General features: G+C 41.5%; 1 protein-coding gene across 6 annotated transcripts in view; it reads left to right on the top strand.

Annotated features, from left to right (window-relative positions):
* Window positions 1-15,872, top strand: part of COL6A3 (collagen type VI alpha 3 chain) — a 107,630-nt gene that overhangs the window by 19,716 nt on the left and 72,042 nt on the right. For all 6 annotated transcript variants that reach the window (XM_040439885.1, XM_040439886.1, XM_040439887.1 and 3 more), the window contains exon 2: window positions 8,415-8,540. In XM_040439885.1, the coding sequence (XP_040295819.1) occupies window positions 8,444-8,540 (97 nt within the window). In that variant the 5' untranslated portion in view covers window positions 8,415-8,443. The remainder of the gene's footprint in view (window positions 1-8,414; window positions 8,541-15,872) is intronic.

Here is a 15,872-nt window from a genome sequence, read left to right on the forward strand (position 1 = left end):
ACATGTGCAATGAATCAGCCGTCCTTGGGAACAGCTGGCTCTAGTTTGTCCCTTATCTCTTTGAATCTGACAAGCTTCTGATCTTCTCATCTGCTGAGCACATTGTATGAAAAGTATGTAGAAGACAAAGCGTGAACTTTGAACATATAGTCAGATCCTATGATTGGGATGTTTGGATCAAAGTAAACTAAGTTGCCAAGAAAATGATGAGACTGATTATTGAGCTAATGCCAAAGCTTTGCTGTTCCTTTTTTTTCAGTGACCATCAGACAAATTAAAGTACTTAATATTCATTAGGCTGTAATATGTCTATGTCTAGTATGGGCTGATTCACAAAACCATGCTTGGTCCGGGAAACATGGCCCATATGTCTGCCACATCTCCCAACTGACTGCATCATAGTGATTTATGATACAGTCAATTCCAACCCCTTTTAAGCACTGACATAGCTAAAAAGTCAATGAAGTCTCTAAACAGTGGAGGAGAAGTTGGGGCTAGAGTTGAGTGAATAGTTTTGCCAGTTTTTTTCCCTGATTTGCAATTTTTTTCAGTCCAGAGAATAGAGTATCAGAATCATTTCACCTGTTATTTTCTTAAAGGGCATCCGTCAGCAGATTTGTACCTATGAAACTGGCTGACCTGTTACATGGGCACTTGGCAGCTGAAGGCATCTGTGTTAGTCCCATGTTCATATGTGCCTGCATTTCTGAGAAAAATTAAGTTTTTATGTATGCAAATGAGCCTCTAGGAGCAACGGGGGGGGGGGTTGTTATTACTCCTACAGGCTCAGTATTTTCTACAACTGCCGCACTATCTCCACTTTGACTTTGGAGAAGTTAAGGTGAAGTTTGATCATGTTTACACTGCCTGGTCCTGTGAAAGTGTAGAGGACACAGCAGTTTCAGAGATAGCTGACCCTCTAGGAGTAACGGCAACGCCCCCGTTGCTCCTAGAGGCTCATTTGCATATTTTATTCAGCAATGCAGACACATATGAAGATGGGACCAAGACAGATGCCTTTAGCTGCCATTCGCACATGGAACAGCCACATGGTCAGACACATTAATAGGTACCAATCTGCTGACAGATGCTCTTTAAATTCACCAAAAGTGAATCTCTTACTCTTCCAATGGACCAAATTTTATTGGGCATAAAAATATACTCAAGTGTAGTTAGTGCCATAGATAGTTAGCAAACAGTACCTAGTAGCATGACCAGCAGAGCAGGCATTATATTAGGCATTAATTCAACGTGTAGGACAAAACATTAAAGTAGTTGTCCGGGCTATCCCCCGTTAAGTCATCAATATCAGATCAGCGGGGTCCGACACTTGGCACCCCCGCCGATCAGCTGTAAGATGAGATGGCACGCGCAGTGTGCACATGCCGTGTTCCATCTCTCTTCCTGCTCATTGCTGCTGTCTATGGCAAAGACCATAGACAGCAGCAGCAGACAGGAAGAGAGAAGGGAGATGGTACGTGCTCCATCTCCTCATACAGCTGATCGGCGGGGGTGCCGGGAGGCGGACCCCGCCGATCTGATATTGACACATCAATAGTAAAAGCCAAGACAACCCCTTTAAGTGCCCCCGTTGAAAAACCATTAGAAGAAGAAAAAATGTCCGGAGCCTTCTGATGATGAATGCATTACATACAGTAAATTTATATGATAAACTCATCCCGTGAACAAAACTGCAAAATAAGTTTGTAGCCAGACTATGGAATTTCAGAGTCACTTGGATGCTTCCCTTTGGATCAATCCAGCAGTTACTGTCCACACGACATAGAGTGTGTCATGGAAATGTGTGTTTGTACACAGTTTTTATATCCTCTGTGTAAATGTTTCCCATCTAGTCTAAATGTATTTAACAAAGCAGTAGAATTAAATCTTTGTTTATTGATTGAGGGATCCTGTGGTCAGAAGAAGAAATTAAGATTTAATTTCTTCCGTCTCTTATCAGCAGATGGTTTTTATTTGGGAACGTCACAAAAAAACTGAAAGAATTAGTAGGCTAAAAATGTACAGGCAATAGCCACTATGTAGCTCTGTCATTTCAATGTCTCCATCACCAGCTGTGACCTCCAGAAAACCAAGCACTTTGAGGCTACTTTCACACCTGGCGTGTATTCCGGCAGGCTGTTCCAGCAATGAACAACCTGCCAGAAATTCTCCTGATCCGCCACTACTGGATGGAACCCCAATACCCGCCAGCACCATTAAAGGGGTTGTCTCATTTCAGCAAGTGGCATTTATCATGTAGAGAAAGTTAATACAAGGCACTTACTAATGTATTATTATTATCCATGTTGCTTCCTTTGCTGGCTGGATTCATTTTTCTATCACATTATACACTGCTAGTTTCTATTTTTGCTAAAAGAGATTGATAGCAGGTTCTTAGATTATCTCCTCATCTAGACCAAAAAGTGGTGATTTATGTTTGCTGAAAAGGTCAAAGGCACTGGCTCCGCCTCTTATCCTATATCTCAACTTGGAAAATTGAGGGTCTGAATATCCCATTGAAAACAAATAATCTTTTTGGATGGCCCTTTTTCATCCAAGGCTATGGTCACGCCTGATTTGACATGGATAGACATGCATGAAATCTAGCCACATCAATGTGAGTTCCATCGATGTTAATGGGGTTTTGACAATCCTGCATACATGCATCATAACATTTCTGTGTGCATTCTTGGTGCCACTGTGGAAAAAGTATACAGTGGAAATAAGTAGCATGCTACTTATTTCTGCAGACTCTCCATGGAAGAGCAGAGGTTTAGCCCCGTAGAGTGACAATGAAGCTATTCCTTGTGTGGATCCACATCCGCAGCAGATATCTGAGGTTCAGCTTGACATTAAGGTTCAGATTTTAATCCAACCCATTTGAACATACCCTAAAGGCACTCCGTATCCAATTTCTCAAATACTACTACTCTAGTTTAACAAAACATGCAATGCAACAGCTCACTGCAAACCAAATAAAGTACAAAAATGCATAATAATTGCTAGTGCTATACTTATAAATTAGAGATGCTTGGCAAATCATTTTGTACAAAATTATTTGAGCCCGTCTGCCGCACGTCAAGGCGATCTCTGTAAGACGGGTTCCTAACACTAAATTCTACCTGTTATGTGCCATGACGGCTACCATACAATTCAGGGAGTGTTGGTTCCACATGCATGCTGGGCCTGCTTTAATTTCTCTCATTTTTGGTGCCAAAATGGCCTCCATTATATCCTACCGAGTAGTAGGATATACTGGTTAAGGGGTCAAGTAAAGTTGGTGTGTACCCTCCACAGCTATATTCTTTAAAATACATAGGTACTAACACACTCGATAAATAAATATCCCACAAAATCATGGCTAAGTGTTAGATCCCGGCTGCCCTCTACCTTGCTCTGGCGTATGGAGCTGGATATGTGCTATTGCAGTTAATACCACTGACAAGGCTTGATGTAGCAAGACTATGTGTCACCCATGAGCCACATCCAATCATGCTAGCAAGGGACTTGGACACATTTGTGGCTGCTTCTTAGCCAACAGGTCATCTGGATAATTATTGTGGAGACTGAAAAAAGTTTCCAATAATTACAGTGGGAAACACTGGACTTGTCCTTTAACTATCCAAAAAACTATGATGTTCTAAGACTCTTGGTACGACTCTCAAACAATATTTTATATCTTCTCTGAAGTTTTAAACCCCTATTCATCAACTGGATCCATTTCTGTTCCATAAAATGCAGGACGTAAGCCTAGAGTCAAAAATTCCATTTGCAACTTTTTATTAACTAATTTAGTTCATACTGTATTTGGCTCCTTACAGTTACTTTACAAGGACATTCTTGGGCAGGCGGATAGCATATGCTTTTAATGACACATACCAGCCATTAATTGTATTTTCCAAGGGTTGTAAATTAGATGTCCATATGGAAAGCAGGCCCACAGTCCCAACAATATGAAGACATTTCTAATTTTGAGACGTGTGAATGGTTTGCGTTGGCGGATGAGTAGGTTGAGGTAATGTCATATCCTGGCACAGAGGCAAGGAACAAGGCAAAGTGACTGAGCCAGAGCCATGGCACTTGTGGAAGAACAGATTTACTCCTACTGCATTTTTGTCACTATGACACGTCCATGTCAGAAACACCTCAGTTAATCAGGAGGATATGAAGTCTTCATGGAATATCTTCCATTTCTACTGGGCTTAAATTATGATGGAATTCCAGTTGTCAAGTTATGATACAAGTTACAATATGAGTGGTTAGCGGTTGAGATTGGGAAGTGTTGTAGGGTGCCTATAGAGCTTCAATATCTATTGGCAGAATGATTCCTCCCGATCCCCCTATACACACTCTACTCGACCAAGCGTGCATGTCTTCTGAATCCAGAGAGGGGAGTTAGCCGCTGACCTGACTTATCTGAGAACAAAAGAATACAGTGATGAAATTCAACATGCCCAATCCTTTCCTCCTGAAATCAGGAGGTCAGGAGGCCTCAATTCACATAAGATAGACGAAATTGGCAGGGTTTGTGGACTTTGCCCTAATGTGTATGAGTTGTTTCTCAGCAGGATGTTTTTCTGGAGTTTACTGGGAAAATGATTGGATATCCATTTCCTTTACTGTCCAGTTTTCTGAATGTTAGATGCATGATTATTTTGCACATCCATACAAAGATTAGGAAGGAAAATAAAATTAAAATACTTGATTTTTATATATACAATTTTACCTTTTAAAATTTTCATCAGTTTTGTATATTGAAGTTTCTACCATAGAAAAAAAAGGAAAACCTGCAACAAAGCTCCGAGACAAACCAGAGGGCAAGGGCATTCTGCTACTCTACTAAACTTTTTATTTTATTTTCAAGACTCTCTTAGGCTGATATCAGATGGTTGTAATAATGCCGTCACAGTATTTTAACCTTCTATTAGGGCCACAAGACCTGAACGGCTTCCTGCGGTTCTGCTGATTGCCATAGGGTTCCATATTAATCTAAGTTAGATTTCGAAGCTTTGTGGCCATGACACAAAGATTCAAATGCAGTAATATTGTGCCTACATGAAACTAACCTGTGCTAAGTTTACACTTCATAGGTTTAAACGGGTTGTCCGAGTTCCAATTATTCAATCTAGCGCCTCTGCTCCTTCCACTCTGCCGGGCAACAGCCATGATGTGATGCTTTGAGTGCAGCAGTGATATGTCGTATACTGCTGCAGCCAATCACTGACCTCAGTGGTGTATGGCACAAGACCCCTGAGGCCAGTGATTTGCTGCAGCGGTATATGGCATATCACTGCTGCACTCACAGCATTAAATCATTGCTGCAGTCCGAAGGTATCGCAGCTTGGCCCCATTCATTTCAATGGGACTGAGCTGCACATTGGCCAAGTGACTGATGAGTATGAGATCACTGGCCTAGGAAGAGGCAGCAGGGCTCAATGGAGATCCGTGGCCTCTTCAATCAGCTGATTGCCGTGGGTGTAGTGAGTTAGGGACTGAGGATAGTTCATCAATATTATGCTCCCGGAAAACAGCAAAAAACTTAGTGAGAGATGGAGGTTTGTGTTTGGTATGTCATCGCTGATGCTAACTACTGACATAAATCCATATTACTTATTTATTACTTCTTCTAAGTATCTGATTTTAAAAGACCTTCTTCTGTCTCTGGCCTGATATGTCCAGCATGTGCTATTACTCATAGATATTAGGAGCTTAGTAACAGTCAGTCTTCCATTCAATACTTTATATTCCTCTAATTAATACCAGGTGTTTATGACTTTTTATACATATGCAGATATTTTTAGCATGTGTTAGGTATAAAGAAAATCTTCCTTTTCTGGAAGGCTCCAGTTACCCGCTGAGTGAACATGTGGCAGATCTGTGGCCAAAAGAATTAGGCGGCTTAACTAATTGACGTCATCAAGACAGTCTTAACTCACCACGTAGCGTAGACAGGTTACAATATGGATGATTTATGTTTGTATTTCTGTTAGGTATTATAAATGTCAAGCATTTGTATTAAAGGGGTTATCCAATGCTAAAAAAAAAGCCCCCCATATGCCAGTGCCCGCCTGTGCCGCTTCTGGTCCCCGCACCACCGCTGCTCCTTCTCCCCGTGCCCGGATGAAGACATCCGGTGTTGGGAGGAGGAAGCCAATCGCAGGCAGGGACGGGGACGAGCCTCTCTAGTGTCACCCATGATGCTAGGGAGGCTGGTCCCCGTCCCCTCCTGCTATTGGCTGCCCCCTCCCCCAGACACCGGATGTTTTCATCTGGGCACGGGGAGAAGCAGCAGCGGCTGTGCGGGGACCAGGGAGCGGGGAGCGGGGTAAGTATATTCAGTGTGGGGGGCTCGGCATATGGGGGAGCTTTTTTTAGGATTGGATAACCACTTTGACCTGCCTGTCACGGGGTTTCGAAGGTGCACTCGGTCCCCCATCGCCCGCAGACCTGTTGCTTAGCTTTGGGAATGAGGATCTGTGTTTGACCTCATTCCCAGGGCGGCTTTACTAGCTGGGTGGCTCCCTGCTCCTAAGTCTGCCTTGAGCGCCGAGCTGATTACTCGGTGCTCGACTGGTTGGTCTGTCGGTCATGTGACGCTGGCCACGTCACATGACCCTCACTCCACACTATAAATACAGGCAGCCTGCTGGCTACAGGTTGCCTGTTCATTTCTAGGTTCCTGGCTATTTGTTGGACTACTGAATATTTACCTGATCCTGTTCCCTGACGATCCTCTGCCTGCTCCTCTTGTACTGCGCATACATCCTGGTATTGTGACCTCGGCTCCACCTGACTACTCTCTTAGGACTCCTCTTGTACTTCGCTACTCTCCTGGTATTTGACCCCGGCTTCTCCTGACCATTCTTTGCTTAATCCGTTGTACTGCGTAGCTCTCTTGGGTCTGACCCGGTCCGTTCATGTTCCGTATTTTGTCTTGTCTGTCTTCCCTGCACATATCCTAAGTTAGGGACTGCCGTCCAGTTGTCCCCTGTCATCAGGACTCGTGAGGCAAGTAGGCAGGGCCAGGGGTGAGGGTATAGCGCAGTGGTCACTACCCTTCCCCCTGTGTGTGTGTGGACGTGACCGTTACACCTGACATCAGGAAAATAATTTCCAGTCCACTAGCATCATGTTATAGAGCAGGAATAGCTGAGCAGATTGATATATGACATATAATCTGTATGATCCAGACAGAGGACATACAGAGGTAGTGGTCAATCACTTAGTAGGACCGCCCACCGGACTCCTAAGCATAGAAAGAGCAGGGATTTAAATGAATAAAATACAAGTTATACTAATGTTTTCCCCACAGAACTATATATCAATCTTCTCCTTTGGCTTTTAAACATGCTGCCTGTAGAATAAACCCCATGTTCAATGGACAGATTCTTATATCTTATAAAAGATGCCACTGGACAATTTGGGAAGTTGGATGTCAGCATGCCCAATGTTTTTGTTCTCAAGTAGATAAGCTTCTGCCAGAGGTGTCTGGCAATGGCTTTCTATCCTCTTCCTGCTGAAGACACATGCATGCACGACCGCCAGCAAACATCTGTGTAGACTATATGGCCAGCAATATGATTAGAAAAGTGAAGAATCTCCACGGTTGGATGGACTTTTGTGACCTATTCACTATTGTAGCAGACAAAGAAGTGCTGGGCAAAGGAATGTGGCTGGGCTGAGGGCCTATGCAAAGGAATATGTCTGGGCTCAGGAATTATGGAAGGGAATATGTCTGGGCTAAGGGCCTATGCAAGGAAATGTGTCTTGGCTCAGGAGATATGCAAGGGAATGTGTCTTGGCTCAGGACCTATGCAAGGGAATGTGTCTTGGCTCAGGACCTATGCAAGGGAATGTGTCTTGGCTCAGGACCTATGCAAGGGAATGTGTCTTGGCTCAGGAACTATGCAAGAGATTGTGTCTGGGCTCAGGATAACTAAGGGCTCAGGGGTTGGTCCTCCACATATTTCCGAGAAACCCCTCTAAAATATTGTTATTACTAATAGCATGTGGGCAGCCATGTTTTTGGATAAGCAAATATTATAGTACTAAAGCAATTACTACAACAGGCTTTAGCAAGAAAGGAGAATGTTGCTTACATTACTGGAAAAATATAGCTTTTTACCCTAACTTCTGCTTTTCCAAATCCTAGACAAACAAATCTCACCATTGGTTCAATTTAAAACTATCATCTAAAAATGTAAATTATATTGTCTAACTTTAAATAGAGTTAGACACAGTAAGGGCCTTCTTTGAATTTTCCTTAAGGGTATATAGTATATTGTATATTGACAAGTGCTGGCTTGGTTCCTATAACAATGGGTTTCCTATTATTAGTGAAAGTACATTGTGATACATGAAATAACACAAACATGTTTGAATTAACACATTACCATTATTATTTTTTTTTACAGTTTGAATATCTGGTGCTTACTTACCCCCCATGCTCAAAATGAAGGAACATCGGGTCTTGCCACTATTGGCTTTTTTGTGCCTTGTGTTCTCAGTGATCCACCGGATGGATGCACAACAGCTAGACGGTAGGTGTAAAGTAATCAGATTTGTCATGTGGAAAAATAAGGTAAGTTACAAGTAGACATGGCACTTCATAAAAAAAATCAAATCATCACATAAAAAAAATCTAATCACAAAGCCATAAATTAACAAATATACACACAATGATAACACAGCCATATCACAATATGTATAACATTTTTTATCTCAGGGGATTTTACTGTCTTATATTGGCCATTTTATATAACAGTCTATGCTATTATTCAGCTAAGAAAGGGTAGGTTGACGTGGAGTGTTTTGGAGGTTTTTCAGCTAAAGCCAGAAGAGGATTCAAAAGGAACTGGATATATAAAGGAAGGACTTATGCTCTTTTCTACTGGATTCACTTCTGGCTTTGACTGAAAAACCTGCAGGAAAATCGGCCTGAAATCCTGTTCCAAAAAACTGAACCTACCTTCACATAGTCGTGCTTCCAAAGACTGTTCCTTCAAATTAATTAAAATATGTCATCTGCTCAACATCTGAATCACATTCTTAAAGGGGTTCTCCATGCTTTACCTTAATTCTGTGGATTAGCTAGCCTGTGGAAAAGGTCTGTCATGCAGCCTTTTCCGCAATCTCGGCTGCCATCACATGACTGCTTGACTGTCTGAGGGCTTTTCCGCTGAAGTCTTAACCAGATATGCTCCTGTGTCCCACATAATGCACATGCAGCTGAACAGGATGAAATGGGAACCTCCAGTGGAGACTTTAGAAGAAGACCACGCAGACTGGGAACTTAAAGTGGCCCTGGAAAAAAATACTAAAAGTGGCCCCGTTTTGTAGTGGCCAGCAATACCATATTGTGTCACATAATACCACCTCAACAGAGTGAAGTACCACACAGTCCATCACAAAATACTTCCAGCAGCACAAAGTATATCCCCAAAAACTTCCACTGGGCATTGGCCCACCTGGAAATTTCCCTGTAAGGTTTATGGCAAGTTCACCCCTGCCGCAGCCAGTCGAGCGGTTACATGATCACAGCTGAGATTGCGGAAAAAAGGCTGCATGACAGAGGGGTAAGTACTAATGAAATGTTCCCTCTTCCAAAGGTTAGCTAATACACAGACTAAATGATAAATGTGTTTTGAAACGCATAGGGTCTATTAACGATAAGGATAGCTAGTTGTATGGGAGGGTGGGCAGCAAGCTTTCCTAGATCAAAGGGGTTTTCTGAGATTTTTTAATTGATGATCTATCATCTGGATAGGTCATCAGTATCAGATCGGTGGGCGTCCGTCGCCCAAGACCCCCCAGATCAGCTGTTTGAGGAGGCACCGATGCTCACAGTAGTTAAAAAAAATCTGAGAAAAATCCCTTAGCATAGCAGACCCTGTCTAAGCAATATAGTTCATTCATATGATCCAAATTGAATCAGCTCACGTCCATCCACTATATTGGTGCACGAACACAGGACTGGCTCCCAGATGATATAGGGAAAATAGAAGTTTCTTCAGGACTCAGATAAAATCCGTCATACGTTATTTAGACTTGAAACATATCCATATGCCTCTAGAGTAAATAACGTATGATGGATTTTATCTGAGTGGTGAACAAACTTCTATTCTCAATATATAGGTTGTTGGCAGAAAAACAAAAGGCATGCCCTTCATCAGGCTGGTTGCGTATTCATGGGGGTGAATGGCCGGCCATTCACCCCCATGAATACGCAACCAGCCTGATGAAGGGCATGCCTTTTGCCCGAAACATTGCCTCAGTTCTAAAAAGGACCACTATGTCCGGCTAATAAAAAGCATTTAATCAATAGTGCTGTCTAAATTGTTAAACACTTACCTGTTCTAAGAGGTGGAGCAAGGAACGCACCAAGACGTGCACCCAAAACCCGTCAGTACTAGATAGAGTGCCGTGATCACTACGTGATTCTAATATCTGCTTTTCTGTAAGCATACTGAATCCTGGAGAACCCCTTTAATGAAACCAAAATGGTTCTAACTTCTAATATTTTACATCAATTCATGGTCAGACCTTTTAGCTAAAATCACCCACATTACATTTATATTTCTGATCGAGACATGGCTTGTATTAGAAATGATTGACCAATTACAGTTTAGACTTCTCAGTGCAAACAGTGAGGGCCACCAGCTCAGATAAGCAATTTCAAGACTGGGTGAAAACGATTTATCAAAACTGGTGTAAAGGAAAACTAGCTTAGTTGCCCATGGCAACCAATCAGATTCCACCTTTCATTTTTCACAGCTCATTTGGAAAATTAAAGGATTAATCTGATTGGTTGCTACGGGCAACTAAGCTAGTTTTCCTTCACACCAGTTTTGATAAATCTCCACCATTGTATCTGTTAGGCGCTGTTCACTATTCTGGTGGCATTTTCTATCTTCTGCTCCACCACAGGAGCAGAAAAAAATAAAATGACGGGGTCTGTCTGGGTGTCAAGGTGTCCATCATTTCACCATATAAAATCATGTAGCGCTATATTTTTCTGGCAAATATAACTGTATCTCCTATGAAGTCTCCAAATGTGGCCTCCAACATAGTTACGAACAGAGTCTTAGATGGATAAAATATCAATTTGAAGTTCCTGGGCCCCAATGCATAAGCTGTACCAATACAAGAGGGACCTTTTGGGCCTCAAGACCACCACCTCTGCACATTCTATAGTTACACCCTGGTCATGGACTCTTATTGGCCAAAGCATCTGTAGATTTGTGGACAACAAATGTGTCCACAAACATGAGAGCAGAATAAAGATGGGCGTTACGATGTCTACTGAAAAAGGTCATTAAATCAAAGAACAGCACTCTGGCATGGGGTGCAGAGAATTCCATAAATGACATAATCTCAACTACATGGTCTCAAGGGCATTCTCAGACAGTTACCACCCATTTTCTTTACACACATTAAATAATGTTTTGGAATATACAATCGTCAAAGTCCTGAAGTTAGAAGACAAGTTTTAAGGTCATGCCTGAAGCAGCATGTACTTATTTGACCTCTTATTGAATTTATAATTCTATGAAGCTTCACCTCTTGGTAAACTTCACACTCAATTGCCATGGAAATTATACAATTCAAATCATGAGGTAGCATAGACAGCATTTAGGCCAACTATATAATTGCTGAGGTACACATGTTCCAAACTACTTGTGTCCAATCATACCTTTCACTTACACAAGACATGCTATCTGAATATGTTAGATGCATGCTCACCACGTGGAGCACATTGTCTAAAGATTATCGAAAGGCTGGAATTGGTAAAAAGATAGATTTTTCTATGTTTTATTGCATATTATAAATATTGACTATTTTGCACAATTGGGTTATTTTTCATAATACTTCATGAGATCAGTATGAAATTCCAGCCACTCGAAAGTGTTTAAATGTTGTTTATGTATTTTATACAGTGATGACTGTACATATCCAGTCCAAAGACTACCCAGAGGCAACGCATCTTGACTTCATGCTCTGAAGTTACTTACCACACACATTTTATATAAATGAACAGCATTTTCCAGCAGCAAAAAAAAAAAACAATAGCAGTTAAAAATATGAGTTGTGCCAAGATAAATCTTAACATGAAGCCACAAGAGAGTTCTCAGAATACTCAGATTTTTACTTCTCAAAAGCTAAATATAGTCTTTAATGCTAAAAAAGTTGCATTAAAACATGAACCATAGGTGAATAATGTCTTATCAGTAAGATTGTTAAACCTCTGGTTAAAGGGGTTATTCCATGATTAATGTAAAAATGAAAATCAGACATCATATAGTACATTACAACCTCTTTTAAACAAAGATAGAACCAGCTCTGTACCTCACATGGATCCAGAGATCTCCAATTCATTGCTTCAAATGTTCTTCTAGATTTATTTCAAGCTGGTAGCTCAGGTGGCATGGCCTTTTTCACAGGGTTTGTCCTGTCTGCTGCAGCTGGTGGCAGTTGAAGGATAGAACTGTGCATGTGCGTCCACCTGAAGATACAGATACATTCTATTGAATAACTCTGATCCAGGAGCTGGTTTGAAAAGTGTAGAATATTTTTAATGGCACAACCCTTTTAAAATGTCTTATCAGTAAGATTATTAAACCTCTGGTTAAAGAAAGGAAATATACACTGCTACACTTGTAGTAATCCTTATAGAACAAGATTAACATCACACACTTCTAGTAGCAGTACAATTAGGTATACGTACATTGGCCAATGGTCCTCTTGAAATGTTTTATCTCTAACATAGATGCTGTATAAAGTAAAATGATGAGCGTGTGGGTTGCCGTAGAGGGCTTGGAACATGTCTGGTCATCACTGGTATCGTCATATATGCCTTAACATGATTCTGCATTACTTGTTTGAATAATTGCTTCCCAGATCTACCACTGACATTGAGTGGCTGATATAAAGAGACCTGAAAATATCTAAAAAAACATGCAACTCTAGGGAAGGAGCCAGCAAAGCATTTTCTCATTTTACTTAGAAACCCTTCTTCAGGGTTGAGTAATAGCCCAACAATGCAGCTGAGAGTTATAGAGAAGCAAATAGAAGGTCAGGAATCGGGACAGGAGACAGACAACCCATGATGTAAATTCACATTTAAAGAAATTATGCAGGCGTACAATACTGATAACTTATTGTCAGGAAAGGTCATCAATACCTGACTTGTAGGGGTCTGACCCCTGGCACCCAGGACCTGATCCGCTCACAACATACTAAACAGCTCTGTACAGTGTATAGTGGCTGTGCTTGGTATTGCAGATCAGGCGCATTCACTTGAATGGTACTGAGCTGCACATGTGTGACCGATCAATGTGACATCACTGGCATAGTAAGAGGCCACTGGCATGAAGAGGCCACAGTGCTCGGCTGAGCGCCATGGCCTCTTCAAACAGATGATCTGTGAGAGACCTGTGAGCTGGATCCCCATGAACATGACCTATCCTGAAGGTACATCATCAATATTCTACTCCTGAAAAAACTCTAAAACCTTGCTTGTTAAGTATGTTAGGTGGGTTTTACCAGAACCTTTCCAACTTTTATTTTTACAATCTGGCAGATACAATAGTCTAAAAAGTAGGGTAGTGAGGATCAACTCCAGGACTCACCTGGCATTGATTGATATCACTTTTCTAAGAAGAAAAGGGAAGAGGACATCTTACTATATGTCCATAGTTTCTGGACTTTAGGTCAAGAATTTTTTTGTCACCAACACAAACGAAAAAGTGAAAGGTTTGGTGATCATACTGAATGCCATTGTTTTAGTGCAACTCGATAACTGAAGTAACTGCATGGATACATGTATATATTTTTCTAGTAACTTTATGGCCAGAACAGAATCCTTTAATGGACCACTCTGTCATGTCAGATGCTCAATGCTTTGTCAGACTCCTCTGGCAGCTCCTATCCAAACAGAATGCAGAACGCTGATTTTAAATGTTGCTGTCATGTAATGAAATGTTATTTTGTGCAGTGGATGTAAGGGATATTTCATTATTAATTACTTTGTTATTTTCTGGGTGTCATATATAGTAATAATCATGCACACAAGACCATAATGTACTCTACCTGTTACAAGATACTGGGCCATTTACTAATGCAGAAATGTATATTTTTGTAATCAAAATGTGACAGAATTCTGGCATAATTTGTGGCAAAAAACTGGCATACATGTTTTGCATCAAATTAAAGGGGGAGTTTACCATTCCCCCTATTTCAGTTTTCAGACGTTAAAAAGTCTACTGAACCTTAACATAAATCAGATACCTGCTCCGGCAGTGCAGGGACCCATCAAGACCAGTGCAGCAAACTTACCTCCTAATGCCCTCTAATACTTTTTTGTTTGTGCCAAAATATAAAAAGACATGTGAAATCACCTTATGAGTCTATATAGCAGAAAAATATACCACAGGCTAATGCATTTACCATCCAAAAGTCAAAAGGGGAGATTTATCAAGAGTGGCTTTTGCAACACCAGTCTTGATATAGTTAGCAAAAGTATGAGATGCACCAAAAGTATTAAGAGATGCACACCTCTGTATAATTTTGGCGCATTTTGGCAGATCCATGCACCACAATCTGAAATTTTTGCCAGCTGGCATAGATTTCAGATATTATCTGTGCTGGTCCTCTTAGGCCCCACCCACAAAAGTGACAACCGTGGTGGAGAAGGAGAAAAAAGTCACAAATGTTTTCTCAAAACAGGGCTTTTGTTACTCCGCAAATCGGATTCAGGGGATTTGATAAATCTACCCCAAAGTTCTGCTTATGCCCATCATTAGTAAAAGATTTAGGCACAATGGAGGTCATTTATCAAGAACAACATTTTGCCAGTCTTGATATCCCCCTATGAGCCACCAGAAGATACTCTTAATCTATGATGAGGAGCAGGCCTCATCTTAAATTAAGTGCATCCTCCGGCAGTTCATGCACATAGAATGAGATCTACGGCAGCTCGTAGCTGGCTTATAATTTGGTCATCATTTACACTGGAAGTCTGGAGTAAATTATAATATATCTACCAGGGCTGATGGATCCGTCCCTTTTTCGAGAGCGGCAAGCGTGGTGTAAGCATGCCACTTTCACACAAAAATTTGAGATTTGAAACTTTTTTTTATGCCGGAAAACTAGCGTAGCGGGAAGATAAATGACCCCCCAATGACTTAGATACAGCACCGCCACAAGTTGGCATAAAAGATCAGCAGCGTATAAGTCACCTGACTAGTATGAGAAGATATTGGATTGTGCCTTGAAGGGTGAATGCTAAACCTTTGGCACGCATTCCAAGTTAAGGGTGTAGTAGACAACCCTGATCATGCACACGATTGTCTTTCCCTCCCAAGAATCGGCCGCTTGCTGTGGAGACCACCGCTATTACATGCAGCATCTCCCCTGCAACATGGAGAGGAGCGATCGCTCGTCCCCATGCTCTTCTGTGGTTGGCTGAAGGAGGCAGATCATAATTAGACAGCACGATCTGCCGTCTGCAAATCCTGATCTTTCAGCATGCTGAAAGATCTGGATTGCCTGATGAACTAGCGTTTGCTTGTTCATCTTGCAATCAGCGGTAGTATTACACTGAAAGATGATCTCTAACGAGCGTTCATAGTAACGAAAATCCGACCGTCTAATATAACCTTTAGTCTGTGTGCTAATTGGTCCATTCCAAAAATACTTTACAAACCCTTATAATAGCATAAGCCCATGACCAGTAAACAATTGCAGGAAGGATATGGGGAAGATTTATCAAAGACCAGCGTTTTTAGTATCCCCTGCAGGCATTATAACTTAGCATCCTCTGAGAGTCAATGCACCTAGACAGAAATCTATGGTAGTTCTGAGCTGCCGTAGAA

The sequence above is a fragment of the Bufo bufo genome, chromosome 7 (assembly GCF_905171765.1).
Source record: "Bufo bufo chromosome 7, aBufBuf1.1, whole genome shotgun sequence".
NCBI lineage: Eukaryota > Metazoa > Chordata > Amphibia > Anura > Bufonidae > Bufo > Bufo bufo.